The sequence below is a fragment of the Acanthopagrus latus genome, chromosome 21 (assembly GCF_904848185.1).
Source record: "Acanthopagrus latus isolate v.2019 chromosome 21, fAcaLat1.1, whole genome shotgun sequence".
Classification (NCBI taxonomy): Eukaryota; Metazoa; Chordata; class Actinopteri; order Spariformes; family Sparidae; genus Acanthopagrus; species Acanthopagrus latus.
In genome coordinates this window covers 1,011,145-1,026,482 of record NC_051059.1, presented here as the reverse complement: position 1 = coordinate 1,026,482, position 15,338 = coordinate 1,011,145, and the positions used below count along the sequence as shown (strand labels likewise).

General features: G+C 38.5%; 1 protein-coding gene across 2 annotated transcripts in view; it reads left to right on the top strand.

Moving 5' to 3' along the window:
• LOC119011357 (polypyrimidine tract-binding protein 2-like) overlaps positions 1-14,946 on the top strand; it is a 29,875-nt gene extending 14,929 nt beyond the window's left edge. For both annotated transcript variants that reach the window (XM_037084406.1, XM_037084405.1), the window contains 7 exons: positions 629-741; positions 6,370-6,403; positions 8,799-8,891; positions 9,805-9,921; positions 10,831-10,930; positions 11,059-11,136; positions 11,297-14,946. In XM_037084406.1, coding sequence (XP_036940301.1) covers positions 629-741; positions 6,370-6,403; positions 8,799-8,891; positions 9,805-9,921; positions 10,831-10,930; positions 11,059-11,136; positions 11,297-11,426 — 665 coding nt within the window. In that variant the 3' untranslated portion in view covers positions 11,427-14,946. The remainder of the gene's footprint in view (positions 1-628; positions 742-6,369; positions 6,404-8,798; positions 8,892-9,804; positions 9,922-10,830; positions 10,931-11,058; positions 11,137-11,296) is intronic.
• Positions 14,947-15,338: the final 392 nt, after the last annotated feature.

Sequence of the window (15,338 nt, the reverse complement as noted above, 5' to 3'; positions counted from 1 at the left end):
ATGGGCTTAAAAAGTCTAGATCAGTATGAGGTGATTGCAGGATGTTGTAAAGCCCAGGAAATTTTTTAAATTACTTAAATGGTTTGGTTACAGGTAAGTATAACATTTTCATTCGTAGTTCCTGTAAGAAATACACTGCAAAATTAAGGGAACACTTCATCACACATCAGGTCTTCATGAATGAATTATTCAAGTTAGAAAAATCTGTTCTGATGTGCATTGTATAATTTGTTGAGAACATAATTCATTATTTTGAAGTTTAACCAAGCTTGAATTAAATTTAGCATACTACAGTTGCAGCAAGTACATCACCATCTTTGATTTGGATATCTTGTTTCCCCCTTCCAATTTCTATACATGTTTTTTTTTATGCAGTAGACCTCTAGATACATAATCATATGTATTGCATTTAAAATATTTCTGTAATTTAGAATGTATTAAATCAGTTGAGAAAAAGGGATATATTACACCTGACAGAATGCCTTTTTTTCATTGTTTAAGTTAATGTTAACAAGGTTATCTTATGGTTAAGTCCTTTTTGTGTTCTAGATTTAATCATTTTTCTTTTTCTACTGTTGTATTACATGTGTGAGTGTGACCTGTTTCCTGTCATGTGTTTTCCAAACAGGAGCCATTAGCCCACTGAGTGCTGCTGCAGCGGCTGCAGCAGCTGCTGGTCGTGTTGCTCTGTCTGGGTCTGGAGTATCAGGAGTCCTACTGGCTTCCAACCTAAATGAAGAGGTACCACTCATCTTAAGTATAACTGTGAATGCGTATTTGTCATCCCTGCTTGAAGTCACTCTTCTTAACTGTAGCACAGACACCACTGAATGATTTTCTTAAATTTGGTAGTAGTGTGAATGCAGGTACGGGTGTCTGATTGTATGTATGCTTAGCCCACTTTACAGTGTAATTTATCATATCCTCCCCCAAGATGTTGCCTTTGCAGTATAATTATAATAGATTAAAGTCACAGGTTGACTGTGACTCTTAAAGTGTCAAAATAAGATACATGATCTTAAACTGTTTGTCTAATCTTTTTAAGGAGTAAAATTATCGTCCCTTGAGGAACCTTCTTCTTTCTCTCTTTCTCTAACTGTATTCATGAAATGTATACAAAATTCTGAAACTGTCTACTTACTTGCAACCCTGTGAAATACCCCGTGTGTGTGTTTGTGTGTGTGTGTGTGTGTGTGTGTTTCTCAAGATTGATTTTCTTCTCCATGGTCACAGGTCCTAAACTTGAAGTTCAACTTATTTTTGTTGGAGCACATTATATCAGATCTTAAAAGTTCTGTTGTGTTTTTGAAGTCTTGTGGTTTTCTTTACATTTAACGCCTACATACTTCTATACTTTGATTTTGTATTACTGTTTCTTCTATCAAGTGTCAGTTTATTCTCTAATTGTAAATGTACACCGACTCTTTCATCTGTATCCCTGTAGCTAGAGTATCTGCTGTCTGTTTCTGTGTTCCATCTCTTTCCAACTCTGTCTGTCCTTGTTACTCCATAGTGGAGTGGTGGATTTCACACTTGCGTCCCCTTCTGATAAAGTTTTGATGCAACAGCTGTATCCTTGCTGTTTGGTCGCAGAATACTGTTCTCTTTGGTGACTGATGTCCTTGAGAGCAGTAGCTCCTGCAAACACTTGACAGTATGCTCACTGCAGTCCACTGGCTAGATAGAGGTTGAGTATGGTGTGGCCATTCTTCATGTTGTTAAATGTTAAATCCTAGGGATTGTTTTTCTGTCACATGTTTATTCTTTCTCAACTGTGTTGTAGTCAGGTTTCATTTTCATGCAGTACATTTAGCCCGTTTCAAGTCTACATAGCAATCGAAACCCCAACCAGAAACATTTTATTTAACAAGTAGGATAATATTGAATTTTTCTATGAACATTACCACAGTCAGGTCAGATCAAATAATTACAATAGATGTAAAATAAGATAATAATAAATCATCAAACTAATCATAGGTCAGCGACAAAAAGAAAGAAGAGTAAAGGGTCGTAAACAAAAAAAAATAAATTGACAAAAGTGGTAAATACATGAAATAGCTTTAAGGTCCATTCACATTCCTAATGTATTCTGGATAGTCACCCCATTTTTCCATCTATTTTTAATTTCTATCCTGCTGAAAAAGATTTGTCTTGACAATACCACTTTTGCTAGCTCCAACTCTCCCGAGTTCTTCATTGTAAGTTTTTTTTTACCACAATAATACTTATCTAAATAATGATAAAAACATTTGATGATGGAGCATGTGACTCTCATTTCCCCAAACTCAGTGGTGAATCACTTACAATGTAGCATGTTAACCTACAAAGTAATTCTTTCATTGAGACATCTAGGTAAACTAGGTAGTCATGATTATTCATTTGATGGCAGTGGCAGCGTAAATTAGTGCATCACAAAGGGAAACTCTTGGGTCACAGATTTTCTAAAATGAAATAAAAACAGTTCATGTAAAAACTACTGATTTATAAATCATGTACTACCTCAAATACTTTTTTGGTCACAATTTATTTAAGTTTGGCCCTTAGAAACACATTTAGATAGTAAATAAATATTTTCTAGTCCCTATAACCCTAATGTTGTGCTCCTTGAATACTGGTGCACTTACTAATGACAGAAATACACTCATCATCTTCAGAAAACAAAGGGTGGGGATTGGGGATTAAATGCAGTGGCGTACGAGACAATCTCTGTCAATGGCCTCTACCGTCCAGCCAGCTGGAACAGTGGGACCAAACATCACTGCAGTCAGTTTGATCAACCCAGGAAGAGAACCAGGGTCAGAACTAATCTAACACAGTTTAGACCTAAGTCTCTTCCTCTACCCGGCCTACTTCAGGCTATGGAACATGACTCAGGCTCACTTAGAAAATTAGAGACTGTTGTTATTAGTGCTGGGTGGTATACCGGCTCACACCAAATACCACTGTATATTTTCGTTATGATATGAATTTTTAATATACCCCCATACCAGTGTATTTGATTACACAACTGTCGGAATGCTATGCTGCGCCGCACAACACTGTTTCAGACCCGGATCCTTTTCAGTGTTGCACTTCTAAATGGGCCTGCTGCGACTGCGAGGCGTGGTGAGGGTATAAGGAATGTCAAAATGAGCAACTGGAAAGCTGAGATCCGGGAGATGCGAGCGTTTCCTTGGTCTCGGTCAAATGTGCCTCCTTTTCTGTCTAAATGGGGCTAGTAATTCCTCTGTCAGAACACCTGATTATGCCTAAAAAAAATACCATCATATGCCGTGAAACCGTTAGAATTTTGAAAAATACCCTGATATACATTTTTGGTCATACCGCCCAGCACTAGTTGTTGTCTACATCTTTACGGAGATCCTGGCTACACCCCAACTTCCAGGTTTAAGCTATTGCATTGGATGGGCAGAACCAGCAGATCCACAGAGGATGCCATCTTCACTTCTCTCTACTCTGTCTTCAAACACCTTGAAAATAACAGCTACATCAGAATGCAGTTCAACACAATCTCCCCCATGAAACTTCTATGTTGACGACTGTGTGACATCAGAGCCTGTTTATTCCTTCATGATCAACAAATACCATTAGTACCACTGGTTAACCTAAACATGTAGTGAGAGCGAACTCATTGGTGCCAGTTATGGCAGCAACCTCGGCATCTCCTGGTGGATCTCAGTGCTGTGGGATGCCATCAAACTGAAGAAGGATTGTTTTTGGGCTTGGTTCCCCTGGGGCAGCTCACAGATACTTGAAGGCCAGAAGGGCAGCAGCCTCAGTGGTTGCTGAAGCAAAAACACAGTTAAAAGGAGACTATAAAGAAGGACTTTTGCTTTGCCTCAAGGAAATTCTTGCAAACCATTGGCCACTCAGGTATAGAAAGCGGGGCTTGGCCCAGACTGTGTTCTGGGGATATTGTCAAGTGGGAGGCTCAGGGGAGACTCCTCCATATTCCTGTCAGAGGTTGCTGTGTTGCTCCTTAGCAGCAGGGTGCCAAGAAAGGATGAGATGTTTAAGGCTCCATACATTTATGGGCTGTCTTGGTTGCATTCCTCTTCATTTTCACGATGATGTGGGGCACAGTACCATCTTTGGAGTGCCAGACTGGGGTTGTTTGCCCAAACTATCCCTATACAACCAAAGTGAGAAATGTGTCCGTATACTCAAAGTCTAATATCTTTCCAGTGGGTGTTGCACTCCTCCAGGGTTACTTCTGATGCTGTCAGTGATCAGTGATATCGATGAAAAAGATCTCAAGGTGCAACTGTGGTGAAGAGAGGGCCTGGTTTCAGATGCTGACAATTGTGTCTCTGCTTTTTGAAGATGACTTTGGCTTGCAGTTGAGTGTGAATATATATATATATATATATATTTATTTATATATTTATATATTTATTTATTTATTTATTTATTTATTTATTTATTTATTTATTTATTTTTTATTATTTTTTTTTTTTTTCAGAGAGACAGAGCCTAGTGCCCTACCCCCTCATATTGGTTCATAATCAGCCAGATCGCTTTCACCTGGAAAGGCAGGAGGCCAAGCATTAGTCCACTTAGTTTAGTACTAGTAGTCCCAGTCAACAGAGGGGGAGCATGTAACATAGATATATAATGTTAATGTCATGAATAATTTCTATCATGTAGGTTTCCTTTGTGTCACAAAAACAGCACTAACACATTGAGGCAGATACAAAAGACTGAGGTGTCTGGCACCAGGACATTTGCAGGGGATCTATAGGTTGAGTGTCTATGGATCGCTTCAGGTTGGTGGTGCGAAATGTAGTGTGTATTGCGAAATGGACATTGGGTCAAATTCATGAGAATGGCGGACCTTTTGATTGTTCTTTTGTTATCACCCTGTATTATAAGAGCTGGAAAGCTTTCCTGGGAGAGAGACATCTAGATTCCTCCAGGCCTGTCTTCATCAGCTTCAAGCCATGATTCAGTCGTTTTGGCTGATCGCAGCCGCAATGCTCGTGTTACCACAGGGATGTTTCAGCAACGTCAAAGAAGCGAATCTCTTCTCATCAGAAGCAGACCCAACCCTGAGAAAATGGATGGATGGATGGATGGATGGATGGATGGATGGATGGATAGACAGATGGATGGACAGATGGATGGATGGATAGACTAAATAGCTCTGGATGTGTTCGTAATATGATATGATAATAGATAGCTGTAATAAATACCACACATTTTCCATGTATTAATTTGATTATTGGAGCTGACTAGAGTTTCTAGCATGTTTAGTATACATCTCAACACAATCCAGTGAAAAATAAGAAGTTGGCGAAGCTCTATATACACATAAAAAGAATAGCAAAAATGAGTATAGCTTAGAAGGCCAGACTTTTTTTATTCATAAATTAGATATTTAGAGGAAATCTAAAGGATTTTGCAAGGTAACAAGTAAATCATTGAAATGAAGTCAGAACCCCAGTGTTACGTAGTGCATGTGTCAAATTGACTTGCGTTACATTGTAATCATTTTTTTAAAGTGAAAAATTAGGATTTCTGCCTTAAAGATTATTTTTTGTATTAAACTAGTCAAATTTGCACCAGCATTTTTTATATACATTTTCTTTATGTCAATCCTGTCAGTCATAGACAGTATTCATTTTGGCACCTGTATCCTTCAATTACATGTGATATGGTTGGCCATCTGCTTCATGGCACTGCCCCCTTTGGTCTGACATCTGCCACTCACTTCATCATTCACTTAAATACTTCATGCTTATTCATTTTTCTACCCTTAAATTTATTATTCATTCCCTTCCATCCTTTCTTTTCGTCACATAAAGGCATTCAGCAGGGTGTGTCTGTTTGCGTGCGTGTTAACACAAGTGGAGAAACAGTGTGTGTCTGTATGCTTGTGTGTATCTGGATTGGCTCCAACAATCATTCGGACTCCGGTGATGTTCCACTGATGCTCTGTTTACTGACCTCTGCTTTGGTTTTTGTCCTCCCCTCCTCCTTCTCCCTTCCCCGCCTCCTTTCTTGCCTCCCCTGCTCTTCCCTTCTCCCATTTATTTTCTCTCCATTTGGCCATACAATCTTTAATGTTGTACACTTTTCTTAACCCCCCCCCCCCCCCCATGTACATTTGCCCCAAATGTCTTTTTACCACCTTTACCTCTCTTCACTTTTCTCAATTCGGTCTAACCCAACGTTGGGTTTGCTGTTTTTGACTCCCTCCCCAAACTCAACCATGCCTTCCATCTTTGCTCCACCCCACATCATCATGGAAACCACCACTTCCCCCCTTGTCCAACGCTGGGCGGTCTGATCTCTACCTTCGTCTCTCCTCTTCCTCCTCCTCTGCTCCTCCTCTTCCTGTCCTCTGCTCTGCGGTCTCTCTCTATAAAGATGGTCACGCCTCAAAGTCTCTTTACCCTCTTCGGTATGTTCAACCTCTACTATTCTATCTGTATATCTCTCTCTGTTAATCCAATTTTGTTCACTTTCTTCAGTGATTTCGTCGACAAGCTGTCTTTCTGTGTCTTCAAGCCTCCCTCTATATCATATTGTACCCTACAGAGTTAAAATCTTACTTTGTCTCTACATTAAAAGTGAGTCTTAGAAATTGTCTGTTTGGTTAGCTTAACTTTTAACTGGTGAGAATAAATACACCACAATTAAAGCGAAACCTGATCCACAGTTTGTGGATTAGGTATTCATTTACAATTCATTAGGATTTGTTACAGCTATTAGCTATTGCGGGCAGGGTTTGTCCTTACAATAAGAATGGCACAGTTAAAAAAAACAAACTTTGATGGCTTGTTTTAAGCACTTTCTGTCTGTACATTGAAACAAGTTTTTGCTTGCTCTAATCATCCCTCAGAGTTGTACTGATCAATGAAATATCCCTTTCTAAAATTATCACAGTGTGAGTGAGATAAGATTATTCCAAAGTTGTATATGAAGCTTGTGCAGTCTGAGTTAGACAAATAAAGGTGATATCTTCCAAAGGTTTTCTGTTTGGTACTAAATGGCTTCTTTTCTTACTATGTCTTTACTGCAGCTCAACAGGGTTGTAAGGAAAAAGCCTTATTTTAGAGGATATCCACTTGTAATGTCTAACTCAGACTAGTCTCTTGTAAGCCTCACACAAAAGTTTGTTTGTTGTTTCAGCATCAACATTGCAGCATGTGCTTCAACTTTGCTGCTTGAGACAAAAGCAAACTTCTCCTTGTTCTCATTTTTCATAACAAATCTACCATAGACATCCATTTGATGTTATATCATTTAGTCTCATTTAAGGAGTCTTTGACACATGGGCTCTGTATGCACAACAAACCACCAATCACAGTCATTCTTGATCAAGTGATCAAACAAGGCAGGTGCTGCTTAGGTTGTTGATAAAATGCAGTCCCCTACAAAATCACCCCAATTATTCTAGAATAATGAATGATTTCACAACAGATCTGTTCAAGCTGTCTTGTGAAAATATATGTTTGGGATTTTTTGTTTTGATTTTTTGCATTATCAAAAACTAAATTTTCACAATGCCTGCTGGTTTTTTGTTTTTTCCCTAATATCGTGCAGCCCAATAAAGAGGCTTTCTAATGGCGATCAGCAGCAGAGATGACTATAGCAAGCAATACCTAACAATACATTGTTACAAATGCACTAAAAATAATTAAAACATCAACTTCAGTTGAGCCTTGATAGCTCAGCACATTCTGTATTACATCTCAAACCTTGATTGAACCATTAGTTTTTCAATGTGCTCTTCTTTGTTTTGCATAGAGCAACATAGAAAACATGAAATTCTAGCAGTTTTCCTGTGTTTTATCTCAAAGTAACAGAATTATAAACTAAATCTGCTTGGTCAAAGGCAGTTTGTTAAAGACCACTGTCCAGCAATAGTCTGTGAGTGTACCATCTAGGTTTTGCATTAATTTACTCAGTATCTTCAGTAAAAAATGTCAACCTAGAGCCTGTATGTTGAACACATGGATTTTTTTTTTTGTTCGCACCACATTATTGGTTAAGTGGACCATGACTGTCCGGTACACTCACTAAAAATCCTTCTAGCTCTAAAGACCAGTGCATTTCTTCCACTCTTTGGCCTTTTTTTTGTATAAATCTAGTGCAGTCATAGTTCAGTGTTTTATTTCATTCTACAACTTTGCAGATTTAACCTAACTCAGCATATCAGGAGGGTCACATTAGACTGTCAACCGGCCCAGAAATATTTACTTTTCTATGAATACACATTATCTATAGATTGTCCAAAAAAGTGTAAGACTATCAGCATTAAAGGACTAAAAAGAATTTAATAACTTTTGTCAGGGCATCTTTACTGTGCAGGTTACGGGTTAGTGCATTCTTAAAAAAGGTTCTGTGAAGTTTCTGTCAATTTAGGGTTTCTTTTTTTAATCAACAGTCTTCAAACTGGATTTCTGAATCATGTACACTCTGTTCAGTCCATCAAACACTCGCAACAGATGCATAACAGGATAAGGTGTCAGTCATATCATAAATCGTCTCAGTTATACAGTTTTGTTGAGTTTCTAGTAGAAGTCAAATGGGAAGAGTCCATCTTTTCCTTCATTTGTCTTTCTAGCACTAACTTTATTCTTCTGGTCCCTCACACCTCTCCTTCTTTATCTTTGTTGGCTCCATCTCTCCTTCTCTGTCTGTCCTATCCTCCCCATCTTCTACTCCACTCTATTCCACCCTTCTCTCTCTCTCTCTCTCTCTCTCTCTCTCTCTCTCTCTCTCTCTCTCTCTCTCTCTCTCTCTCTCTCTGTCTCTCTCTGTCTCTCTCTGTGTGTCTTCCCTATCTTCAGGAGTCTATGGTGATGTCCAGAGGGTGAAGATTCTCTACAACAAGAAGGATAGTGCTCTGATACAGTTGTCTGATGGGAACCAGGCTCAACTGGGTGAGTTTTTCTGGTAACAATATGAGACATTAATATTGGTATCCAGAATAAGATGAATCAAGACAGGGTGACTTTATTTTGGAGTTACTGTTAAAAGGCCCAATAGTCCATGGTATTGTTCTAACAGTTAGAAAGGTATACACTGGACAGTGGACCAAATGATGAGAATGCAGGTGCTTAGCCTAACAATGCTGGGAAACAAAGATAAGGAGTATGTAAATCTTCTTGCTATGTCTAGAATCCAATTTGACTAGGAATGCAACTAATCATTATTTTCTTTGTTAATCTGTCGATTGTTTTCTTGATTAATCAATTAGTTGTCTAGTTTACAGCGGGAAAAAAAATGGGGGAAAATGTTGGTCAGTGTTCCCCCGAAACAAAATGATGTCCTCACATGTTGTTGCCTATTCAGTTTAATGTAATAGAGGAGGAAAGAATCCTGAAAATATTAATATTTAATAACCGCTTACATTTTCTTTTAAGAGGTTCTAAGACTGATTAATCTATTATCAAAATTGCTGGCAAGCATTTAATAGTTGACAACTACTTGATTGATCAGTTTTGTTTATCATACACCCTTTTCTTCAGAATTGTGTACCCAGTTCAACACTACATGTCTAAAGTGTGTATGTTTTCTGTTTTGTATTTGTGTTTTTATGCTGTTAAAAGGATGTCCTCATGAGGGACAATAATGGTCTGATCTGACCCGAAATGTGGAATCAGGATAAGATTTCGGGTTAAGGTTTACTTGTTGAAAACTACTCTAGTATTTGTTACCAAAGAACTGATGAATTAGTGCAATATGATTCATGTTATTCTATCAACCTGATACACTGTATAAGCTAACGTGGAAACCCTGTCAGGCTTTTAAATCTAATCACATGCCCATATTGTCTATTATTCTCACCTGTAGCCATGAGCCATTTGAATGGTCAGAAGGTCTTTGGTAAAGTGATGAGAGTAACACTGTCTAAACATCAAACTGTGGCTCTGCCCAGAGAAGGATTGGATGACCAACTACTCACTAAAGGTAAGATGTTATCTGCATCCTAAAAGAGAACGTATTAATGAAAATCGCATAGTCATAGGTCCAGGACAAGTCTTAAATGAAATGTAGTCATACAGAGCCTACCTAACCCTTTTTTTACTGTATTCCACTAAAACTTTCTTCAAAAATGTGTGTCCCAAGATCAAGTCTGAATAACTACATGCATCCTCAATGTCAGTCACAGCATTGAACTGAAATGCTAAGAAAGCATTTGACCAAGTGAGCTGGAGGTTTCATGATTTTAATTCACATCACTAACAAACAGAGATCCTTCATTCACAGAGGGGGCCTTATTGTCCCCACCATTGTTTATTAAAGCCCATGGATCACTGACACAAGCCATAATGCAAAAAGATAGAGGAGGCTGGGAAATCAACCTTGCATTGTTTTAAACTGAAGCCCCACATTCCACAACAAACTTGGAGAACTACTGTATGTGTGAAAAAAAATATATAAAGCCTTTCATGGCTGTGTCTGAAGTCTAATAAAATGATAAATTGATCAGTGATGTCACTTGTGTCACCCTCAAGGCTGAAGACTAAGTTTGAAAAGGGAAAAAAGAAAAATCTGTTGGCTCAAAGCTCAAGGCCGCATTAGGTGCTACTAGCATGAGTTGTCCAGCATAGCTGTCGACAGATGAGTTGCATTGTGGGGAATGTTCGAAACCAGTTTTTGATAAGGAAGAAGAATATGGAGGGAACAAAAGCAGGTTTCCCAGTTTCTGCTGCATTTTTCATTTTCTGTTTTGTTTTGCTTTCCTCTCCATGGTGTCTTAGACCATGTTATAAGAGTTCAGTTTATAACAATTATATGACAATATGTTTGTTTCATGAAAGAATTTGCACCCAAGGTTATGGTCATTATCCAAATGTTTTGCTTTTTGTTGGACAGACTTTTCTGGCTCACCCCTCCATCGCTTTAAGAAGCCAGGATCCAAAAACTTCCAGAACATCTTCCCTCCGTCTGCAACGCTTCATCTCTCCAATATCCGGTAATACGATCGCTACACAAATTATTCATGTCAAGTTCTGTTTAATGACAGTTTAACAAGTGTAGCAATCTCTTTGGCTTCATGCTTCTTTATTTCAAGTCTGTAAAAGTTTGTCTTTGCATGTCCAGGGATGGCGTTGGAGAGGATGATCTACGCCTTCTGTTCTCTAATAGTGGAGGAACCGTCAAGGCCTTCAAGTTCTTCCAGTAAAAAGCATTTTAATGAAATTAAATTATTTTTATATTCTGTAACAAGGCACTAAAGAATATTTTCAAAAATGTATGTTTTTTATATAGAGTCAAATACACACTGCGATGAGAGATGAGCTAACAAACCACACTCTCAAATATGCTCCTTCCACATCAGGGACCGTAAGATGTCTTTGATCCAGATGTCATCAGTAGAAGAAGCTATCCAGGCTCTGATGGATCTCCACAACTATGACATGGGAGGGAATCACCATCTGAAAGTTTCCTTTTCAAAGTCAACCATCTAACCCTTACACATGCCTCTTAAACCCTAAACCATATGATGAGCGAGGAAGTCGGTACCTTTTGTCTTCTTTTCAACATCTTCTGTAAACCTCATGTGCTATACCCAAACAATGCATTAAGTAGTTTAATATTGGTATCACTGATTTGAAATGTGCTTCAACATCCAAAGCTTAAAATTCAAAGTGTAAGACTAGAAATAGTTGTCAATCAAAATACTGAGAAAATCAAAATTTCTCCTTGTATATTTTGTTGACCAGTAGAAGCCATACATACAATCGTCTCACCCTTAAAGGTTTCAAAAGCGTGAAAATTCCTGCTTTGATCTATATCAAATTTTAAACTTCTCTCGTGGTTTAACTTCTCGGCCTGCTGCAGTGATTTACAAGTGTACATTACTGGGTAGTTCGGTACATGCTGATGGTCACTGTCAAGTGTGGTGGTGCAACAGAAAAAACTCCTGACCACACACAACCACAGTCATCAGTGCAGTAATTCAGGGGGTGACATTTAGAGAACAATAAAACTCTTTAGCCTACTGTTACTCTTAAAGACAGTAGTTAAGAATTTTTGGTTCTCTGTTTAATCTCTATCATTGCTAAGTGGAAATGGTATTTCATCAGGATGGGTGTGGTTTTGTGGGATGTTGCTGGGCATGCTTTGGGGTATTCCAAGAGCATCTCAGCCTGTGTTATGAGTGCATGTTGTTTTCCTTTGTTGTGTATTTGACCTCACATCTATGTACATGGAAAGTAATGGTAGTATTATAAGTTTTCTGCTGAATAGCATTGATGAATCCAGGAGATATAGAAGAAAGAGCCCTGCTTGAAGGTGTGTTTCAGAGCGCACTCACACCTGGCCGAATTGCTCAGTACTGGCCAAAGCACAATTGTCCCGCCCCCTCAGGCTCCCACTGATCTGCACTCACTTTGCTCTGGCCACAACAAGGCCTGAGCACAGTTATTTCTTGCACATTCATCATCACATCGTAGCACACAGAAAATTACTTTATGGACTTTTTTGTGGCTTGTCTCGTGTCGTAGACAGCCTCTCACATTCCTGGATTTCTTGATAATGCTAGGTGCCGTAATACGCATGATTATACTTCATGCCCAATTAAGCACCTGTGCTTAACCACACCTCTTGCAGGGCCAATACATACTCACACTAACAACAAACTTGACTTTTTGGGGGGTCAGATGTGCTTGGGCACAGTACGGATTGCCTATTGTGAGAGTACCCTTAAAGCAGTGATGCACTTGTCCTGATCTCTGCAGTACTCTCGAAGAATCACCACAAACAACGTAGCGCCCCAAATTTAGTTACAAACACGTTTATTTTACCACGGCGTCTTCACAAATAGAAAATATAAACATTACAGGAAACAGTGTGTTCTCACCAGCAATAAGTAAACAATAAATGACTCCTGAAACAGCTGAAAGTGAACACATATAACAGTAAAACACAGCAGATGTCTGAAAGAACAAACAGAGCGAGAGAAACTAAAGAGATTCAGTCAGAGGCTACAAAAGTACAATGTATTTTAAAAACTGATTTCTCTCAGGTTTCCTGCACAGACATAAGTTCAGTAACAATTTTAGGGGGAGACAGGTTCTTGTAATTGATATTATGCTAGTTGACGGCTGCAATCTCAAGACTACACTGAGGCCTGCTCGGCTGGTTTGGCTCGGGGTGGCCAAAAATGCTAGTAAAGTAAGCTGTAAAGACAGAGAACGAGCTGGATGAATGGATCTTGTTCATGTCTCTCATGCAACCAGACTCATTAACTTTTACTTTAAGACTTAATGAATTTATTGTTTTCAGGAATGGTTTTCAGGAAAAAAAAACAACAACAACAAAACCTTCTGGTTTAGGCACAAAAACTACCTGGTTAGGTTAAGGAATTAACCTGGATTAAAATGCAACGAATGACTACGAATAGTGAAAAAATGTAAAGTTTCAAAAAATTAAGTTTGTAGTTACAAGACGCCCAGTGCAAGCTGATGGTAGGCATATCTGGCACACAACACCGTGTGTGACACAGGACAGAAGGTGTTGCCCCCAGGTGAAATACTGTACTTTCGAGAAAATAAAGAGCAAGTAGCTGTTTTTTTATATTGGCCGATCAAGTCATTGACTGGTGTGCTGGATTTTCTCTCAAGGTTAGAGTTTCTGTATGGTATGATCTGTTATTTTCTGTACTGTGTCGCTGCTACAGTCATATGACTCCTCTTTCCTGTTAGGTAGGCAGCCTAATTTGCTGTTATTGGAGGATGTTTTTAGAACTGTGCCATTTCTGACACACATTCTCAGTGTGCTGGTTCACTTCTTCAAATCTCATTCTGATCGCTTGTGTACTTTGACGCTCTCAAGTATCAAGCAAATTCTTCTACATTTCTTCCACACTACAAGAATAAAGGAGTGAACTTGGCTGTCACTAAATATTAAAGTGTGATTTGTGCTGTTTTGCATTACCAGCACCCAGAGTTACTTTGTAGCCATTTTAGCACCCTACATCAAACAGATCTGCTGCACTACACATAATCACTTTACATGTAGGTTTGAGGACAGAATTACCTACAGTCCTCAAAGGGAATAGAATAAACTACTTTTTGTGCAGTGTAGTGCACTTTCTGAATTTCAAGAGGCAGCTTTTCTTAACTGGCATACCTTTTTCCTGTTCCCATACATGTACAATCACTTGAAAGTTGTTTATACGATTTGATTAAAAACACAAAGTTCCTTGTGGGGTCATTCAAACGCAATCTGGGAAATGGTAATCGGAATCTGAAGCTAATAGTGTTTGTTGGAGACAAATGATAATTCAATTCATTACAAAATAACTTGGAATGTACTGACATTAACACATTGCTGATGTATAATAATATGAAGGATCTAAAGGTGAAGCTCTCCTTAAAGAATAGAGCCACCTGTTATATTCCTGCTCAAATCCCATCGCTGTGTTTTATAAAACATTGCTGTGAGTGGGTGCACACACAAACACATACAAGCTCTCTGTTTAAACAAGGTGTCAACATGTGATTCTGGTCTTGGTCTCTGATTTTAGGAGACCGGTTGGGACCAAAGTACATGTGCCTTTACTCAGTGGTTTTGAATATCTTATTGGTGATGTTTGTTGATATTGTGTTGTAAACCTGTAGAAACAGATTATTTTGTTAATTGTTGTTTGTCTTAACAATGTGAGTTTATGTATTAAGCAGAGATGCACAGAAAACTGGATCACTGTTCTAACAGAGGTTCTTATTTTTCACTCATCTCTGGTTCTTTGGTGCAGCTGCCACATACTTTCTTGTAGGAGATTGTACATTTTGTACTTGAGTTTATTTTCCTTTATGGTAGAATTAATTTTTGGCCCAAATTAAGTGTGTGTTTTCTACCAACAAGCGTGTGTGTGTGTGTGTGTGTGTGTGTGTGTGTGTGTGTGTGTGTGTGTGTGTTGGGACTAGGTCCAGGTATCCACTCTCATCTGTAAGTTGCCTATGAATAAACGCCTCTCACTGTTCACTTCTGTGTCTCTGTTTTCTGTAAACACTATCTTTGTATCACCACAACAGATCTGTTATCTCAGTTATCAGGGTCTGATTGAGACGGATGAGAAATGTCTATTTTTATGACCTCTGAACAATGATGTGGATTTTTATCCTGGATATAGTCTTATGGTGACAGTAGCCTGACTTTGTAATAGTCTTAGTGTGGCTGCTGAAATTCAGGTCTGAGTCCATGATTACACCGAGGTCGGTGGTTTCATTTCGTTATGGTAACATTTTGTTGTTTTCCATTACTTGAGCTAGAGGAAACATGTAAATATTGAATACATAGACTTTCAATGAAAAAAACGCAAAAAATAGTTGAGATAAAATCACTGGATGTGTAAGTAGGCAATATAGTAGTATTAA